General features: G+C 42.7%; 1 protein-coding gene across 2 annotated transcripts in view; it reads right to left on the minus strand.

Annotated features, from left to right (window-relative positions):
* Positions 1-1,644: 1,644 nt before the first annotated feature.
* The window catches only part of aqp12 (aquaporin 12), a 33,781-nt gene continuing 18,620 nt past the window's right edge, over positions 1,645-16,805 (minus strand). The window contains exons 2-4 of one of the 2 annotated variants that reach the window (XM_063044994.1): positions 4,342-4,458; positions 3,075-3,229; positions 1,645-1,920 (exon numbers count right to left, since the gene is read on the minus strand). In XM_063044994.1, coding sequence (XP_062901064.1) covers positions 3,078-3,229; positions 4,342-4,458 — 269 coding nt within the window. In that variant the 3' untranslated portion in view covers positions 1,645-1,920; positions 3,075-3,077. Of the gene's footprint in view, positions 1,921-3,074; positions 3,286-4,341; positions 4,459-16,805 lie in introns of both variants that reach the window. The other variant, XM_063044993.1, reaches the window with a different exon arrangement.

Genomic DNA, 16,805 nt, shown 5'->3' on the forward strand with positions numbered 1-16,805 from the left:
TAATGGATTTGTGGCGAAATTTACCGATGATACAAAGATGGGTGGAGGAGCAGGTCGTGTTGAGGAAACAGAGAGCCTACAGAGAGACTTGGATAGTTTAGGGGAATGGGCAAAGAAGTGGCAAATGAAATACAGTGTTGGAAAGCGTATGGTCATGCACTTTGGTGGAAGAACTAAACGGGCAGACTATTATTTAGATGGGGAGAGAATTCAAAATGCAGAGATGCAAAGGGACTTGGGAGTCCTTGTGCAGGATACCCTAAAGGTTAATCTCCAGGTTGAGTCAGTTGTGAAGAAGGCGAATGCAATGTTGGCATTCATTTCTAGTGGTACAGAACATAAGAGCAGGGGTGTGATGTTGAGGCTCTGTAAGGCACTCGTGAGACCACACTTGGAGTATTGTGTGCAGTTTTGGGCTCCTTATTTTAGAACAGATATACTGATATTGGAGAGAGTTCAGAGAAGATTCATGAGAATGATTCCAGCAATGAAAGGGTTACCGTATGAGGAATGTCTGGCAGCTCTTGGGCTGTATTCCCTGGAGTTCATGAGAATGAGTGGGGACTCATAGAAACATTCTGAATGTTAAAAAGCCTGAACAGATTAGATATGGCAAAGTTATTTCCCATGGTAGGGGACTCTAGGACAGAAGGACATGACTTCAGGATCCTTTTAGAACTGAGATGCGGAGAAATTACTTCAGTCAGAGGGTGGTAAATCTGTGGAATTTGTTACCACAAGTGGCTGTGGAGGTCAAGTCATTGGATGTATTTAAGGCAGAGATAGGTTCTTGATTAGCCAGGGCATCAAGGGTATGGGGTGAAAGCAGGGGAGTGGGGATGACTGGAAGAATTAGATCAGCCCATGATTGAATAGTGAAGCAGACTCAATAGGCCGAATGACCTACGTCTGTTCCTATATGTTATGGTCTTAAGTACCAATGCGCAACATTTGCCCCAGAGTTTCACTGGCATGCAGGTTATAGGACCAACTGGTGTTGTCTTAAAGGCAAAAACATTTTTTCCCAAGCCTTTTATGTAATGGGTCAAACTCCACTCATGGACATAAACACATCTTTAAATATCACAATCTGCCCCAGAGTGGGGTAGGGGTGAGATGGCCCGGAGAAGGGAGGGAGGAAAGAAATCTCTCCATTGTTAGATGGAACAAGACAAATCAAGGCCCAACCTTAGTATGGCATCTAGCCCGTTATCAGGCAGGTGAAGCTACAGGGAGCAACCTTCACCAACCAGCTCTTCCCAACCAATCAGCACCTTGTCAATAAGCATTTGTTCCTTTGACCAGTGTGGCACTTGAGATATTGTGCAGAAAAATAATTTTGGCAACCATTTTATTATAACTTAGTGTTGATGTTTTTAGTATTAGCCAATGCACATTTCAATCCATAATCCTGTGTGTTGCCTTAATTTTGTGCAGAGTTCCATTTAGCATTAATGATGTCTCCATCACTGCAATGGCATGTTAAATTCAGGGCTAGTGTACACCCTAACTGGCCGAATTCCAATGTGGTACCATAACGGGGGTCAATAGGAAGCCACTAATAGGTCTGTGTCCATCCTGGGCTGGAGGTGATCTTCTCCTCAGGGTGCCTTGGGTTCCTTGCTGATGAAGCCTGTACGATCACTCAGTCCACCCCGATCATTGCAAGCACTTAGTCTTTCAGAAATAGCAAGCACTCAGTCTTATGCACAAGTATATTTAATTTAACAGCTCATTAGGCAAAGATGCAACTTATAATTGTTTTATTTTTAATGCCTATTTTTCCATCGCTGTTTATCGAGGTTGTGCCTGTTGTGATCTTTTGTCAATGTCTGAGAGACTTGGAGGAACCTGAAGTTTCACTGTTGTTTACTGTCATCGATGTCCCCTCCGCACAGCACCTCCACTCCAGTTCATCACCTTAAACACAATGGAATTCCAGTCGGTTTAATGGAGGCATTGGGAAGGGGCAGTGAATGGATATAACAAACAAGACTGGATTCAAGATCACTTACATTAAAACTCCAATAACACACTGTCCAACTAATCGGAAAGCTCAAAAGTCTGACAGCTGGCTCAGTTGGTGCAGATTGCTGTTCTTTCTCTAACTCACTGGAACCCTGCTCCTGCACCTGCACCCTCAAACTCATCAGGGCTCTAATTCCTGCACTCTCTATTCACTGGGACACCGAGTCCTGGACCCTCAAACTCACCAGTCCCTGTCCCTGCAGTTTCCTTCTCTCTAGAACTCCGTTCCTGCACCCTTTAACTCATCAGTCCCTCTTCCTGCACCAATTCACGGAGGCCCCATTACTGTGCCCTCTAACTGACTGGAGCCCTGTTCCTGCACCAATTCACAGGGACTTCATTACTGTGCCCTCTAACTGACTGGAGCCCTGTTCCTGCACCAATTCACAGGGACTTCATTACTGTGCCCTCTAACTGACTGGAGCCCTGTTCCTGCACCAATTCACAGGGACTTCATTACTGTGCCCTCTAACTCACTGGAGCCCTGTTCCTGCACCAATTCACGGGGACTCCATTACTGTGCCCTCTAACTCACTGGAGCCCTGTTCCTGCACTCACTCACTCTGGTTCCCACGGTCTCTTGCAGCTCACCCGGTTCTGCTTGTTGCACCCCATGGAACTTACCGGATTCACTAAATTTCTTTTAGTAGTGGACCGTGTAAAATCTAAATAATATGTTGGAAATATTAATTGAAAATAATATGCAATAGTCCAGAAAGTCTGTCAGTCCAGCATCACCAAATTCCTGAGAGTGTTGGATTATTGGAATTTATCATTTGATGGAGTAAATGCTGTGTGTGTGTGTGTTATATCCAGCTGCCATGTATGGGGTGAAGTACCAGACAGCCACTACCCTCTGACAACACATGACCTGCTCTGCTCCCATAGCCCTTTATAATTATTTCTTATGTTTTTAACCCTTTTCCTTTTAAAAGCCCACAGCCTATCTGTTTCCACTGCCTTTCCATCTGATGTGGTTCTAATTATTTACACTACATCAAACACACTGATGACATGCTCCTTAAATCAAATCTATCAGCTCTCACTTGTCATTCTCTGTCTCTGCGACAATCTTGGAGCCCTTCTTCAAGTGATCTCTCTTCCTTGTCTGTTGCTTGTGGGCTGCCTTGTTCTCTTCTGAAACCAATGGTGATTTCCCTTTGGGAGTTTTGTACTTTGTCCTTTTGGAATAGAGGAGATTCTTGGAGAAAAGCAGAGGAATGTGTCCATTGAATAGTAAGACAGCCAGAATTGTTGCTGCAACAAACAGGTCTAATGTTAGTAAGAGAATAAGTTGGAGAATAGTCAATGTCATTTTAAAAGGCAGAAAGGAGAGTAACTGAACACAAGCATTAAATACACTGAAGTAGATTGAAGAGTTCAGTACTGAATCCTCCTCCTTTAAGCTTTTTGCATGACAAGTGGAAAAAATACCTCATGTTGTAAAAATTACATTTTCTCACTTGTGTTGGATCTTGGTAATTTTCGATCCCTAGGGTCTTTAGGAGTTCAAGAATGTGTAAAAGACTGATTCTTCATGACTGTTTACTTTAAAGTTTAAACAAGGAAACCAATACAACACAGACGAAAACCAGAAAAGAAAAGAGATTAAGTACAGCAATTTTGCAAAACTCTATCATCTTTATAGTCCAGATAACAGAAATTCCTTAGATAAGAGTAAAGCTGCACAATCATAGTATGTGTTTAATGTGCTAACACTGAGCCAATTAAAAATGAAAAGGTGACAAATCATTATGTAACTGCTTTACTCGATTCCACCAGTAAGTGGAGGCAAAATGCCATATAATGCGAAAAATACATGAGCTTTTTTAAAGATACATTGTTAAAGATACAAATTGTCAGTAAAAATATTACAATTAAAACTATGATTTTAGTGTTGAATTAATTCAACTAATATCTTGTATTTTTTTTAAAAAGCATTCAATTCCAACACTCATTTCCTGCCATTTCTGTCCACGTAATTTTTGAGTGATTAAAATCTGCTTGATTATCAGTCGATGATATTTTTATTGTTTTACAACTTTCTCCCTCCACCTTTCCTACTGGTCAGTAGACTTCCCCTTTTGTGACCAATCCTTTATCTCCATAAAGATGCCTCCAGTCCATTGATATTAACGATGCAAAGCTATTTGGACAGGTCATAAAGTGAACACATTAATGAAATTCAGTGTCACAATGTTAAAGTCACCATTAGGCAAACTAACAGACGCTCATGAGGTGAGCATTATGATCTAGAGCACTGATGTCTGAGTCTGTCAGGCCTTGTGAATTGGAAAGGATGCTGTTGCTTACCGATGAATGGGCTAAACCAGTAGACGACCATGTATTGTAATAAGGTGTTCCCAGAACAGTGGAATGTGCCAGAGAAAGCGAGTGCTGGATTAAAGAAAGCTGTGGTATATGGGCCAGCTACAGAGGAGATCAAAACAACAGATTAGGCACCATACATAGCAATAATTTACAATCTCCATCACAGGAATGGTATGGGTGACATTAAAAAGCCCGAGACCATACTGGGAGTTGGAATGGACCGTTCAGCTCCTGCTCCCTGCTCCCTGCTCCACCATTCATTACGATCACGGGTAATCTTGCACCTCAGCACTGTTTTCCTGCATTAATTCCACATCCCTTCAGTCACTTAAAAACAAAGTTCCACTATTTTTGGTCTTGACCTTCAGAACCCCCTTGAAAAGAGAACTCCAAAGATTCACTACCCCCTCACCTCTGTCCTGAAAAGCCAATCCCTTATTTTGCGAACGTGATCCCTGTCTCTAGACATTCCAGCCAGGGAGAGCGCCAACTGTTTCTCCTCTGAGTCCTGCAAGAGTTTGTTTACATTATAATGAGACCGCCATTTATTCTTCAAAATTCAATCAGAATCGGGTTTATTATCACTGTATGTGTAGTGAAATTTGTGGCAGCATTACAGTGTAGCATACAAAACATTGTTATAATAAGAAATATGTAAACATTTAATAAATAGTACAAAAAAAGAGCAAAATGTTGAGGTAGTGCTCATGGGTTGATAGACCATTCAGAAATCTTGATGGTGGAGGGGAAGAAACTGTTCCTGAAACGTTGAGTGTGTGTCTTCTGGCTCCTGTACCCCCTCCCTGATGGCAGTAATGAGAAGAGGGCATGTTCTGGGTGGTGAGGGTCCATAATGATGGATGCCACCTTCTTGAGGCATCACCCATTGAAGGAGTCCTCGATGGAATCCAAATCGAGTTTAATATCACTGGTATATGTCATGCAATTTGTTAACTTAGCAGCAGCAGTTCAATGCAATACATAAACAAAAATCATTAATTTACAGTGTGTGTGTGTATATATATACTTGCATATGAGTGTGTATAGTTATATATAATGTGTGTGTGTGGATTAAATAGTTAAATTAAAAACAGTATTAAAAAAAATCAGAAAGTAGTGAGGTAGTGTTCATGGGTTCAATGTCCATTTAGAAATCGGATGGCAGAGATTCCTGAATCACTGAGTGTGTGTCTTCAGACTTCAGTACCTCCTTTCCTGATGGTTACAGTGAGAACAGGGCATGTCCTGGGTGATGGGGGAGACTAGTGCCCATGATGGAGCTGGCTGAGACGACAAAACTCTGCAGTTTATCTCAGTTCTGTGTATTGAAGCTTATAACACAGCTGGTGATGCAACTAGTCAGACTACTCTCCACAGTACATCTGTAGGAATTTGCTGGAGTCTTTGTTGACTTGCAAATCTCCTCAAATTCCTAGTGAACTGTAGGCCCAATCTGCTTAATCTCTCTCTATTTGATGACCAAGGGATGAATCTCTGGCACTTGTATAGCAGTCCCTCTGCTGCAAGCATATCTACCATAGGTAGGCAAGATCAGACTTGTGCACAATATTCCAGGTGCAGTCTCACTAGGGCCCAATGCATCTACACTTTTAATCAAGTCTTCTTGAAATACAGGGAATGTATTTAACTTCAAATTCCTATTATATCTGCAGTAATAGTATCTAATAACCTTGTACACTAGAGATTCTGCAGACGCTGGAAATCCAGAGGAACTCCAGCATTCATGAAGGGTCTTGGCCTGAACTGTCAACTCTTTATTCATTCCCATAATACTGCCTGACCTGCTGAGTTCCTCTGGCATTTTGTGTGTTGTTAAAATAACAATGATACACCTTTCTCTATAGTAATGGATGAAACTCAGAATTTTCTGTCAATATAATGAAAATACCCAACAGTGTCAACAGGAAAAGAAAAATGGTTAAATTAACTCCCCACAGAAACACAGGAGCATGAGTTTTGCTGGACAAAACATGACCTGCAACTCTTCTCTCCCCAACATCCTACAACCTGAAAGTGACACAAGGTATGATGAGAGCATAGGTATTGCCAAATTATAATTAGCAAGTTATGGCAACAGACACAGAAGCGATACATGGAAAATTCCCAGTGAATCTTTGGAAATTGTAGATTTACTGTCATCTGTTCCTGCAGAGAATACTCCACTTATCACAGTAAGACTCATATTACTCACCAGCAGAGATTTCTTTAATGTTAGTGGATGGGTAGAACATGTCTCTGTTATTCGATAGCAGCAGATCTCATGAAATGTTTCTCAGAGTCAGGCAGAGCCATTTTGTTTTGAGGATATGGTGCAGTGATGTGGAGCTGGGTGGGACCAACAAGTCCACATCAATCACCCATTGTCACTAATTGTGTTTCATTGTCCCACATTCCCATCAACAGCCACCTCCTCTCCCCTCCCCCCACACACCCCAGATCCTCTTACTCACAGATATATGAGGGATAACTTGTAGTAGCCCATCAACCTACATCTTTGGGATGCAGGAGAAAACTGGAGCAAGTGGTGGAAGCCCACATTTCCTCAGACTGTGCCAACCTCACAAACACAGCACCAGAGGTGAGAATTGAACCCAGCTCTCTGCGGCCAGAGGCCAAAGCTCTACTGACGGCTTTCATGGTGCCACCCACTTCAAGGCTATTACAATACTATGCAAAAGTTTTTTAAAAATTCTACAAAGTGAAGATGCTTTCAAAAATAATGAAATGAAAAGGTTCTAAATATCAAGAAAATACTATAAAGAGCAGTAAACAGTGAAAAAAGCGAATCAAATCAATATTTGGAGCATCCACCTTTTGCCTTTAAGACTGCACAATACAGACTGCACCTACAGCACAATACAGGCCTTTCGGCCCACAAAGCTATGCTGAACAAGTCCTTACCTTAGAAATTACCTAGGGGGCCCGGCTGGTGGGACAATGACATCAGCGCCGGACCCGGGAGCGGAAACCAGTCGTCCGCCCCCGAGTACATTTTCCATCCGTGCCGGGTTCAGTGTTGAGATCGCAACTTGACCTCGTAAAATAAAGGGAAGATACTGTGAAACTGTCTGTGTGAGGAATGGCGTGCCACACAGTCTCTCTCTCTCGCTCCGCTCCTTGTAAAAAGCCGTGAAAACGACATCGTCACGGACGGACAGACGCACATGCACAGACTGGCACGCACGCAGGCACACACCAGAAAACAAAGAAATGACCTAGGGTTACCCATAGCCCTCTATTTTTCTAAGCTCTATGTACCTGTCCAGGAGTCTCTTAAAAGACCCTATTGTATCTGCCTCCACCACCATCGCTGGCAGCCCGTTCCACGCATTCACCACCTTCTGTGCAAAAAAAAAACAACAAACAAACAACAACAACTTACCCCTGACATCTTCTCTGTACCTACCAACCACCATAAAACTGTACCCTCTTGTGCTAGCCATTTCAGCCCTGGGAGAAAGCCTCTGACTATCCACACAATCAATGCCTCTCATCATCTTATACACCTCTAGCAGGTCACCTCTCATCCTCCATCGCCCCAAGGAGTAAAGGCCAAGTTCACTCAACTTATTCTCATAAGGCATGCTCCCCAATCCAGGCAACATCCTTGTAAATCCCCTCTGCACCCTTTCTATGGTTTCCACGTCCTTCCTGGAGTGAGGCAATCAGAAATGAGCACAGTACTCCAAGTGAGGTCTGACCAGGGTTCTATATAGCTGCAACATTACCTCTCAGCTCTTAAACTCAATCCCACGATTGATGAAGGCCAATGTACCGTATGCCTTCTTAACCACAGAGTCAACCTGCATAGCAGCTTTGAGTGTCCTATGGACTTGGACCCCAAGATTCCTCTGATCCTCCACACTACCAAGTGTCTTACCATTAATACTATATTCTACCATCATATTTGACCTACCAAAATGAACCACTTCACACTTACCTGGGTTGAACTCCATCTGCCACTTCTCAGCCCAGTTTTTTATCCTATCAATGTCCCGCTGTAACTTCTGACAGCCCTCCAAACTATCCATAACTCCCCCAACCTTTGTGTCATCAGCAAATATACTAACCCATCCCTTCCTCACCAGGTCATTTAAAAAAATCACTAAGAGTAGGGTTCCCAGAACAGATCCCTGAGGCACACCACTGGTCACCGGCCTCCATGCAGAATATGACCCGTCTACAACGACTCTTTGCCTTCTGTGGGCAAGCCAGTTCTGGATCCACAAAGCAATGTCCCCTTGGATCCCATGCCTCCTTACTTTCTCAATAAGCCTTGCATGGGGTATCTTATCAAATGCCTTACTGAAATCCATATACACTACATCCACTGCTCTACCATCATCAATGTGTTTTGTCACATCCTCAAAAAATTCAATCAGGTTCGTTTGGCACGACCTACCTTTGACAAAGCCATGCTGACTATTCCTGATCATATTATACCTCTCAAAAAGTTCATAAATCCTGCCTCAGGATCTTCTCCATTAACTTACGAACCACTGAAGAAAGACTCACTGGTCTATAATTTCCTGGGCTATCTCTACTCCCTTTCTTGAATAAGGGAACAACATCCGCAACTCTCCAATCCTCTGGAACCTCTCCTGTCCTCATTGATGATGCAAAGATCATTGCCAGAGGCTCAACAATCTCCTCTCTCACTGCCTACAGTAGCCCGGGGTACATCTTGTCCAGTCCCAGTGACTTATCCAACTTGATGCTTTCCAAAAGCTCCAGCACATCCTGTTCCGTAATATCTACATGCTCAAGCTTTTCAGTCTGCTGTAAGTCATCCCTACAATCACCCAGATCCTTTTCCATAGTGAATACTGAAGCAAAGTATTCATTAAGTATCTCTGCTATCTCCTCCGGTTCCATACACACTTTTCAACTGTCACACTTGATTCTCTCACATCTTATCCTCTTCCATTTTGGCAGGAACCCTTCCATTAAGACCACTTCTTACAAGACTTCTCTGGACTGTAGAGGGATATACTTAGGTTCCAGTGTTTCCTGTGAGTTCAGAGCAAATAACAGTGCTGAACTTCTGATTTAGAAGGGATGCCAGTTTGGTGTATATCTTGTCCTGCTGCACTCAGTTTCTGTGGCCGATCACGGTGTTTCTGGTCTTCCACCTTGCCTGTTTCTTTGTGCTTCTTCAGAAGAGCTTGGACAGCACATCATGAAATTCCTCTCTGCTGCAAAATTTCTGCTTGGGAAAGAACTTGCTAATGCAGGATGACCACTTTGTGTCTTGATGCTGTGCTCACTCTTGTCATAGTGTAAGAATTGATGATATGAAGGTTAAACTGTCAAATCTGCCACAGTTTAGTCTGGTTCTCCTTCCCCCAGTTTGATTCATTCTGCAACTGTTTCTGTTGCTGTTAATCAGTCTAGTTCAGGTAACTCGTGTCATTAATCATTAGTACCTGTTTGTTATCTTTGTTTAATCATGCACTGAGCTATATTCCTACAAAGTTATCATTGTTTTTTTTTGAAAAGTGTTCTATTACTTAGTAACAAGTAAGACATACAAAATGCTGGAAGAATTCAGCTGGCCAGGCAACATCAGTGGAAAAGAGTACAGTCAATGTTTCCATATAACCATATAACAATTACAGCATGGAAACAGGCCATCTCAGCCCTTATAGTCCATGCCGAGCTCTTACTCTCACCTAGTCCCACGAACCTGCGCTCAGTCCATAACCCTCCATTCCTTTCCTGTCCATATAGCTATCCAATTTAAGTTTAAATGACAACATCGAACCTGCCTCAACCACTTCTACTGGAAGCTCGTTCCACACAGCTACCACTCTCTGAGTAAAGAAGTTCTCCCTCATGTTACCCCTAAACTCTTGCCCTTTAACTCTCAACTCATGTCCTCTTGTTTGAATCTCCCCCACTCTCAATGGAAAAAGCCTATCCATGTCAACTCTATCTATCCCCCTCATAATTTTCAATACCTCTATCAAGTCCCCCATCAACCTTCTACGCTCCAAAGAATAAAGACCCAACTTGTTCAACCTTTCTCTGTAACTTAGGAGATGAAACCCAGGTAACATTCTATTAAATCTTCTCTGTACTCTCTCTATTTTGTTGACATCTTTCCTATAATTCAGTGACCAGAACTGTACACAATACTCCAAATTTGGCCTCACCAATGCCTTGTACAATTTCAACATTACATCCCAACTCCTATACTCAATGCTCTGATTTATAAAGGCCAGCATACCAGAAGCTTTCTTCACCACCCTATTCACATGAGATTCCACCTTCAGGGAACTATGCACCATTATCCCCAGATCCCTCTGTTCTACAGCATTCTTCAATGCCCTACCATTTACCATGTATGTCCTATTTTGATTAGTCCTACCAAAATGTAGCACCTCACATTTTTCAGCATTAAACTCCATCTGCCAACTTTCACCCACTCTTCCAACTGGCCTAAATCTCTCTGCAAGCTTTGAAAACCTACTTCATTATCCACAACTCCACCTATCTTAGTATCATCTGCATACTTACTAATCCAATTTACCACCCCAAGGGTTTCGGACCGAGACCCTTCAGCAGGTCTGGAGAAAAAAGAATGTTACTTTAACAAAATACAAATATTTCTCTAACATTTAATTTTTTGGAAAATGAGTATTTGGAAATCTAAAATTTGCTCTTTTCTAATGACACACTGATGAAGAAAACAAAAAGTAAACATTTAAAACAAAAGAAGTTATATTAAAAAATCTAGCTTTGCAGAGTTGGATCATTAGGTACACGGTATGATCACAGTCTGACTCAGCGGAGCTACAATTCTTCTGAGTCATGGTTTGTGTTGTGTACATAAACTTTCAGTAATATCGTCAATATATTGTCAAATTAAGCATTCATTGCTGTTTACATAATTCATTACTGGTTGTACATCATCACACCACCATGACATATACATACTTCGGTAAAGTAAAAGCAAAAACAGAGTACCTAAACAACAGGAATTCTGCAGATGCTGGAAATTCAAGCAACACACATCAAAGTTGCTGGTGAACGCAGCAGGCCAAGCAGCATCTCTAGGAAGAGGCGCAGTCGACGTTTCAGGCCGAGACCCTTCGTCAGGACTAACTGAAGGAAGAGTGAGTAAGGGATTTGAAAGTTGGAGGGGGAGGGGGAGATCCAAAATGATAGGAGAAGACAGGAGGGGGAGGGATAGAGCCGAGAGCTGGACAGGTGATAGGCAAAAGGGGATACGAGAGGATCATGGCACAGGAGGTCTGGGAAGAAAGACAAGAGGGGTTGCAGGAACAACACCTTATATTCTGTCTGGGTAGCCTCCAACCTGATGGCATGAACATCGACTTCTCTAACTTTCGCTAGGCCCCACCTCCCCCTCGTACCCCATCTGTTACTTATTTTTCTGCACACATTCACTCTCCTTTTTGTCCCTCTGTCCCTCTGAATATACCTCTTGCCCATCCTCTGGGTCCCCCCCCCTTGTCTTTCTCCCCGGACATCCTGTCCCATGATCCTCTTGTATCCCCTTTTGCCTATCACCTGTCCAGCTCTTGGCTCTATCCCTCCCCCTCCTGTCTTCTCCTATCATTTTGGATCTCCCCCTCCCCCTCCAACTTTCAAATCCCTTACTCACTCTTCCTTCAGTTAGTCCTGACGAAGGGTCTTGGCCTGAAACGTCGACTGCACCTCTTCCTAGAGATGCTGCTTGGCCTGCTGCGTTCACCAGCAACTTTGATGTGTGTAACAGAGTACCTAAGTTATTCCTGGCTCTGTTTTTTTTTAATTACTTTTGTTTTGGAGTTACAAAACAAAATTGGTGATGAGGAAGTTATCAAAGGAACTGAGATGGCTACTACTTGGTGAGGCACAGCGAGACATTTGAGTTTCTTAAAAAGTGTAGCAGATGCTTCTTCAGAAAGGGATAGAGTTTTTTTTAAAGAGAAAATGGATGAAGTTCATGGTTTCATAAACAATGAGTACCAGATAATATAAATAAATAGAAGAGCAGAACTTGCTGGCTACATCAGCAAGTTAGATGTGTTTGATTGCTCAATGAGTAACTAGATTTTGTATGGACTGGCTGAATTGAGCAGTAATTGAACGCAAATAGAATAGTCAAAGAGGTTTATTTAGAAGTTTAACTGCTCCATCCAAACCAGCTAAAATGAGCTTTGCTGATATCATGAAAGTAATGTGGGAATATTTAGAACCAAAACATTGTTGATTGCAGAATGCTTTAGATTTCATAAACAGAATAAAAAGGAAGGGAGTCCAGTTCAGGATACATGGCTGAATTGAAGAAATTGTCTGAGCATTGTCAGTTCAGTGATGGGCTTAATGATTCACTGAGAAATTGTTTAGTTTGTGGAATCTTACAAGTCAACATTTAAAACGGCTCCTTACCGAAGCACAACTGACATTTAAAAGAGCAATTGAAATCACTGTTTCAATGGAGACAGCAGACAGAGACACAATTGAGTTGCATTCAGGAATGAAAATGAGCATGAACAAAATTACAATGTCTAAACAGAAACTGACCTAGCCAGACAAATTGTGTTACTTTTGTGGCAGGGGCTCACATACACCAGACCAAAGCAGGTTTAAAGGTGAAACTTGCAGAAAATTCAACAAAGTAGGACACATACAAAGAACATATTGGGCAGACAAGAATAAATGGACTGCATAAGGACGAGAAAAAGATAAAAAGTCAAGTTGCAATTTCAAAAAGAACACTAATATGCATGCTATTCACTAAAAATCTGATAATGATAAGAGTAACACAGGACGGAGTAGCCTTGAAATTTACAATGTGAAAACTAACAATAGACAAACAATATGGCTTACACCAGAAGTGAATGGTAAATTAATTCAAATGTTATTGGCTCAGCTGTTTCATTCATTCCACAAAATGAATTTGAATGACGTTTCAAAGATACTGAATTGAAGCTTGCAGATATCCAACTAAGAACTTATACTGGAGAAAAGATCATTCTTGTACGAATGACATTTGTAACAGTGAAATACAACAACCAACAAGCCACATTGGGCTCATACATGGTAAAAACAGGAGGAACAGTATTGTGGGGTCATGATTGGCTGAGACAACTACAACTTGATTGGAGATCCATCCACTATTTGCATGCCACATTCCCTAAACAGAGTCAACAGAAAGTGAATTAAGGAAGGTACTGGATGATGTCACCAGTGTTCAAGGATTACATTGGAAAACTGAAACATCTCAAGAGTAAAATAGTCTTAAATGAAAATGCCACACCCAAGTTTTACAAAGTGTGTCTGATTCCTTATGTCATCCATGATAAAGCAGCCAGTGAGCTAGATTGTATGGAGGCTGAAGGAATCCTTTCTAAGGTTGACTGGAGCCCATGGGCAATGCCTGTGGTCCCAGTAGCCAAGAAGAATCAGTCTGTCAGGGGCTGCGGGAATTTTAAGGTCACCATCAACCCAGTACTGAAAACAGATCAATACCCTCTGCCCAGGATAGAGGATATCTTTGCAAACCTTTCAGGAAGGAAACACTTCAGTAAAGTGGACTTAGCTGAGGCCTACCTACAGATGGAGATGGATGAAGAATCTGAAGTGTTTCTCACCATAAACACTCACAAAGGGCTTTATCGCTATAATGGGCTTATTTTTGGAGTTGCATCTGCACTCGCACTCCAGCAGATAGCTATGGACCGGGTGTCGCAAGGCTGTGCAGGCACTCAGTGTTATCTGGATGGCATCATTGTTACTCGTGAGGATGACAAGGAGCATCTCCAAAATCTCAAAACAGTGTTAAAATGATTAGGAGATCATGGGCTCAGCGAATGACACAACGAGTGTGAATTTTTTAAACCAAGCTTTGCTTACTGTGGTCACATCATTGAGACACAAGATTCACACAAGCTTGCTGAGAAAATTCAAGCAGTAGTGGATGCCCCAAGGTCAAAGGATGCACCACAATTGTGGTCCTTTTTAGTATAATGCCCTGGTTCACACATTTATCGTTATGCTGTAGGTAGTTCATTTAGCAGCTCTGTAAGAGCAGTCTGTTCTGCTTTCAGCCTGTTTGGGTTATTGTTGAAGGTAAGGGATGATGTAGAATGTGTGTCATCCAATTAGCGGGAGGTTTTTCTTGGTGAGGGACAATAAGGTTGGTCTTGGGCTTTTGTTCAAGAGGAGATGAAGAGAGAAGACGCTGGGGAGAACTGGTCGTAGCATACGATCCGATGGGAGACCCGTTTGTTTGAGATGGATTGCGAGCGATGTTCAGAAGGTGGTGTGTTGATCGAGGGCCCAATGCCTGAGTGATAGAGAAGTTCAAGATGAGCTCAGCAGGTCGGGCAGCATCCGTAGAAACGAACAGTCAATGTTTCGGGCCGAGACGTTGACTGTTCATTTCCACGGATGCAGCCCGACCTGCTGAGTTCCTCCAGCATTTTGTGCGTGTTGCTTTGACCCCCAGCATCTGCAGAATATTTTGTGCTTCAAGATGAGCTCTAACTTATGCACCTTTGACTGTTTAATTAGAATGGGCCCTTTTTGGTTTGTTATTCTTTACTAACCCTTTAGTTAAGATTCATAAATATACAGTGGCAAGCAAAAGTTTGGGCACACCTGGTCAAAATTTCTGTTACTGTGAATAGCTAAGTGATTAAAAGATGACCTGATTTCCAAAAGGCATAAAGTTAAAGATGACACATTTCCTTAATATTTTAAGCAAGATTACTTTTTTATTTCCATCTTTTATAGTTTCAAAATAACAAAAAAGGAAAAGGGCCCGAAGCAAAAGTTTGGGCACCCTGCATGGTCAGTACTTAGTAACACCCCCTTTGGCAAGTATCACAGCTTGTAAATGCCTTCTGTAGCCAGCTAAGAGTATTTCAATTCTTGTTTGGGGGATTTTTGCCAAAGGATTCTAGTTCTGTGAGATTCTCAGGCCGTCTTGCATGCACTGCTTCTTTGAGGTCTATCCACAGATTTTCGATGATGTTTAGGTTGGGGGACTGTGAGGGCCATGGCAAAAACCTTCAGCTTACGCCTCTTGAGGTAGTCCATTGTGGAATTTGAGGTGTGTTTAGGATCACTATCCTGTTGTAGAAGCCATCCTCTTTTCATCTTCAGCTTTTTTACAGACGGTGTGATGTCTGCTTCCAGAATTTGCTGGTATTTAATTGAATTCATTCTTCCTTCTGTAAGGTGTGGGATTTCAGGGCACCTAATTATTTTCCTGATGACTACATTTACAGGAAGTGCTCCCAACTTCAGCTCCTAACTGACAAGGTCAAGGAACTGGAGTTGGAGCTGGATGTACTCAGGACCGTCAGGAAGTCCTCATGGATGAGATTTTTACTGAGGTGATCATACCTGGAGTGCAGGCTTCGGATAGGAGGTGGGTGACCACCAGGAGAAGAAGGTAAGGGGAGTAAGCAGTGAGAGCAGGGTTCTCCTACGACCAACCCCCCCTTTGCAAAATGCTGGTAGGGATGACCCGTCAGGGTAGAGCAGCAGCAGCCAGGCCAGTGGAACTGTGGCCAGCTCTGAGGCTCAGCGGGGAAGAGTAAAGTCAAGCAGAACAATAGTATTAGGAGACTCCATAACTAGGGAGGCAGACAGAAGATTCTGTAGCCGTGAAAGAGTCACCAGCATGGTGTGTTGTCTCCCAGGTGCTGCAGAATTTTCTCAAAGGGGAGGGTGTGCAGCCAGATGTTGTAGTGCACATTGGTATCAATGACACAGGCAGAAAGGAGACAGAGGTCCTACGCAGTGAGTATAGGAAGTTAGGGAAGATGCTGAAGAACAGGACCTCCAAGGTTGTAATGTCTGGATTACTCCCGGTGCCAGGTCAGGGCTGGAATAGGATGATAGTACAGATGAACGAGTGGCGTGGGAACTGGTGAGGGGGCAAGACTTCAGGTTCTTGGATAATTGGAACCTTTTCTGGGGTGGGGGGGGACCTGTACAAGAGAGACAGGCTGGAGTTAAACTGGAGGAGAACCAATATCTTGACCAGAAGGTTTGCTAGTGCTACTTGAGAGGGTTTAAACGAGTTGGACAGGAGGATGAGAAGCAGAGCAGCAGGTCAGAAAGTGGAGGGGTGGAGAGGAAGGTAGATGTCAGGGCCAGTAAAAACTGGCAGGAGCAAAGTGATAGCTATGATGGGATGGATAGTTTGAAGTGTGTATTTTAATCCTAGGAATATTATAGATATGAAACTATGATATTGTGGCCATGACAGAGATTTGGTTGAGAGAGGGACAGGAATGGGTGCTTAATGTCCCAGGGTCGTAATGTTTTAGAAAAGGTAGAGGAGGGGATGAGAGTGGTCTTAGTGATCAGGGACAGTAACACGGCTGCACTCAGAGCGGACATAATGGATGGCTTGTCCGCTTAGACTATATGGGTAGAACTCAAAATAGGAAGGATTC

Source organism: Mobula hypostoma, chromosome 4 (assembly GCF_963921235.1).
Source record: "Mobula hypostoma chromosome 4, sMobHyp1.1, whole genome shotgun sequence".
Taxonomy (NCBI): Eukaryota; Metazoa; Chordata; class Chondrichthyes; order Myliobatiformes; family Myliobatidae; genus Mobula; species Mobula hypostoma.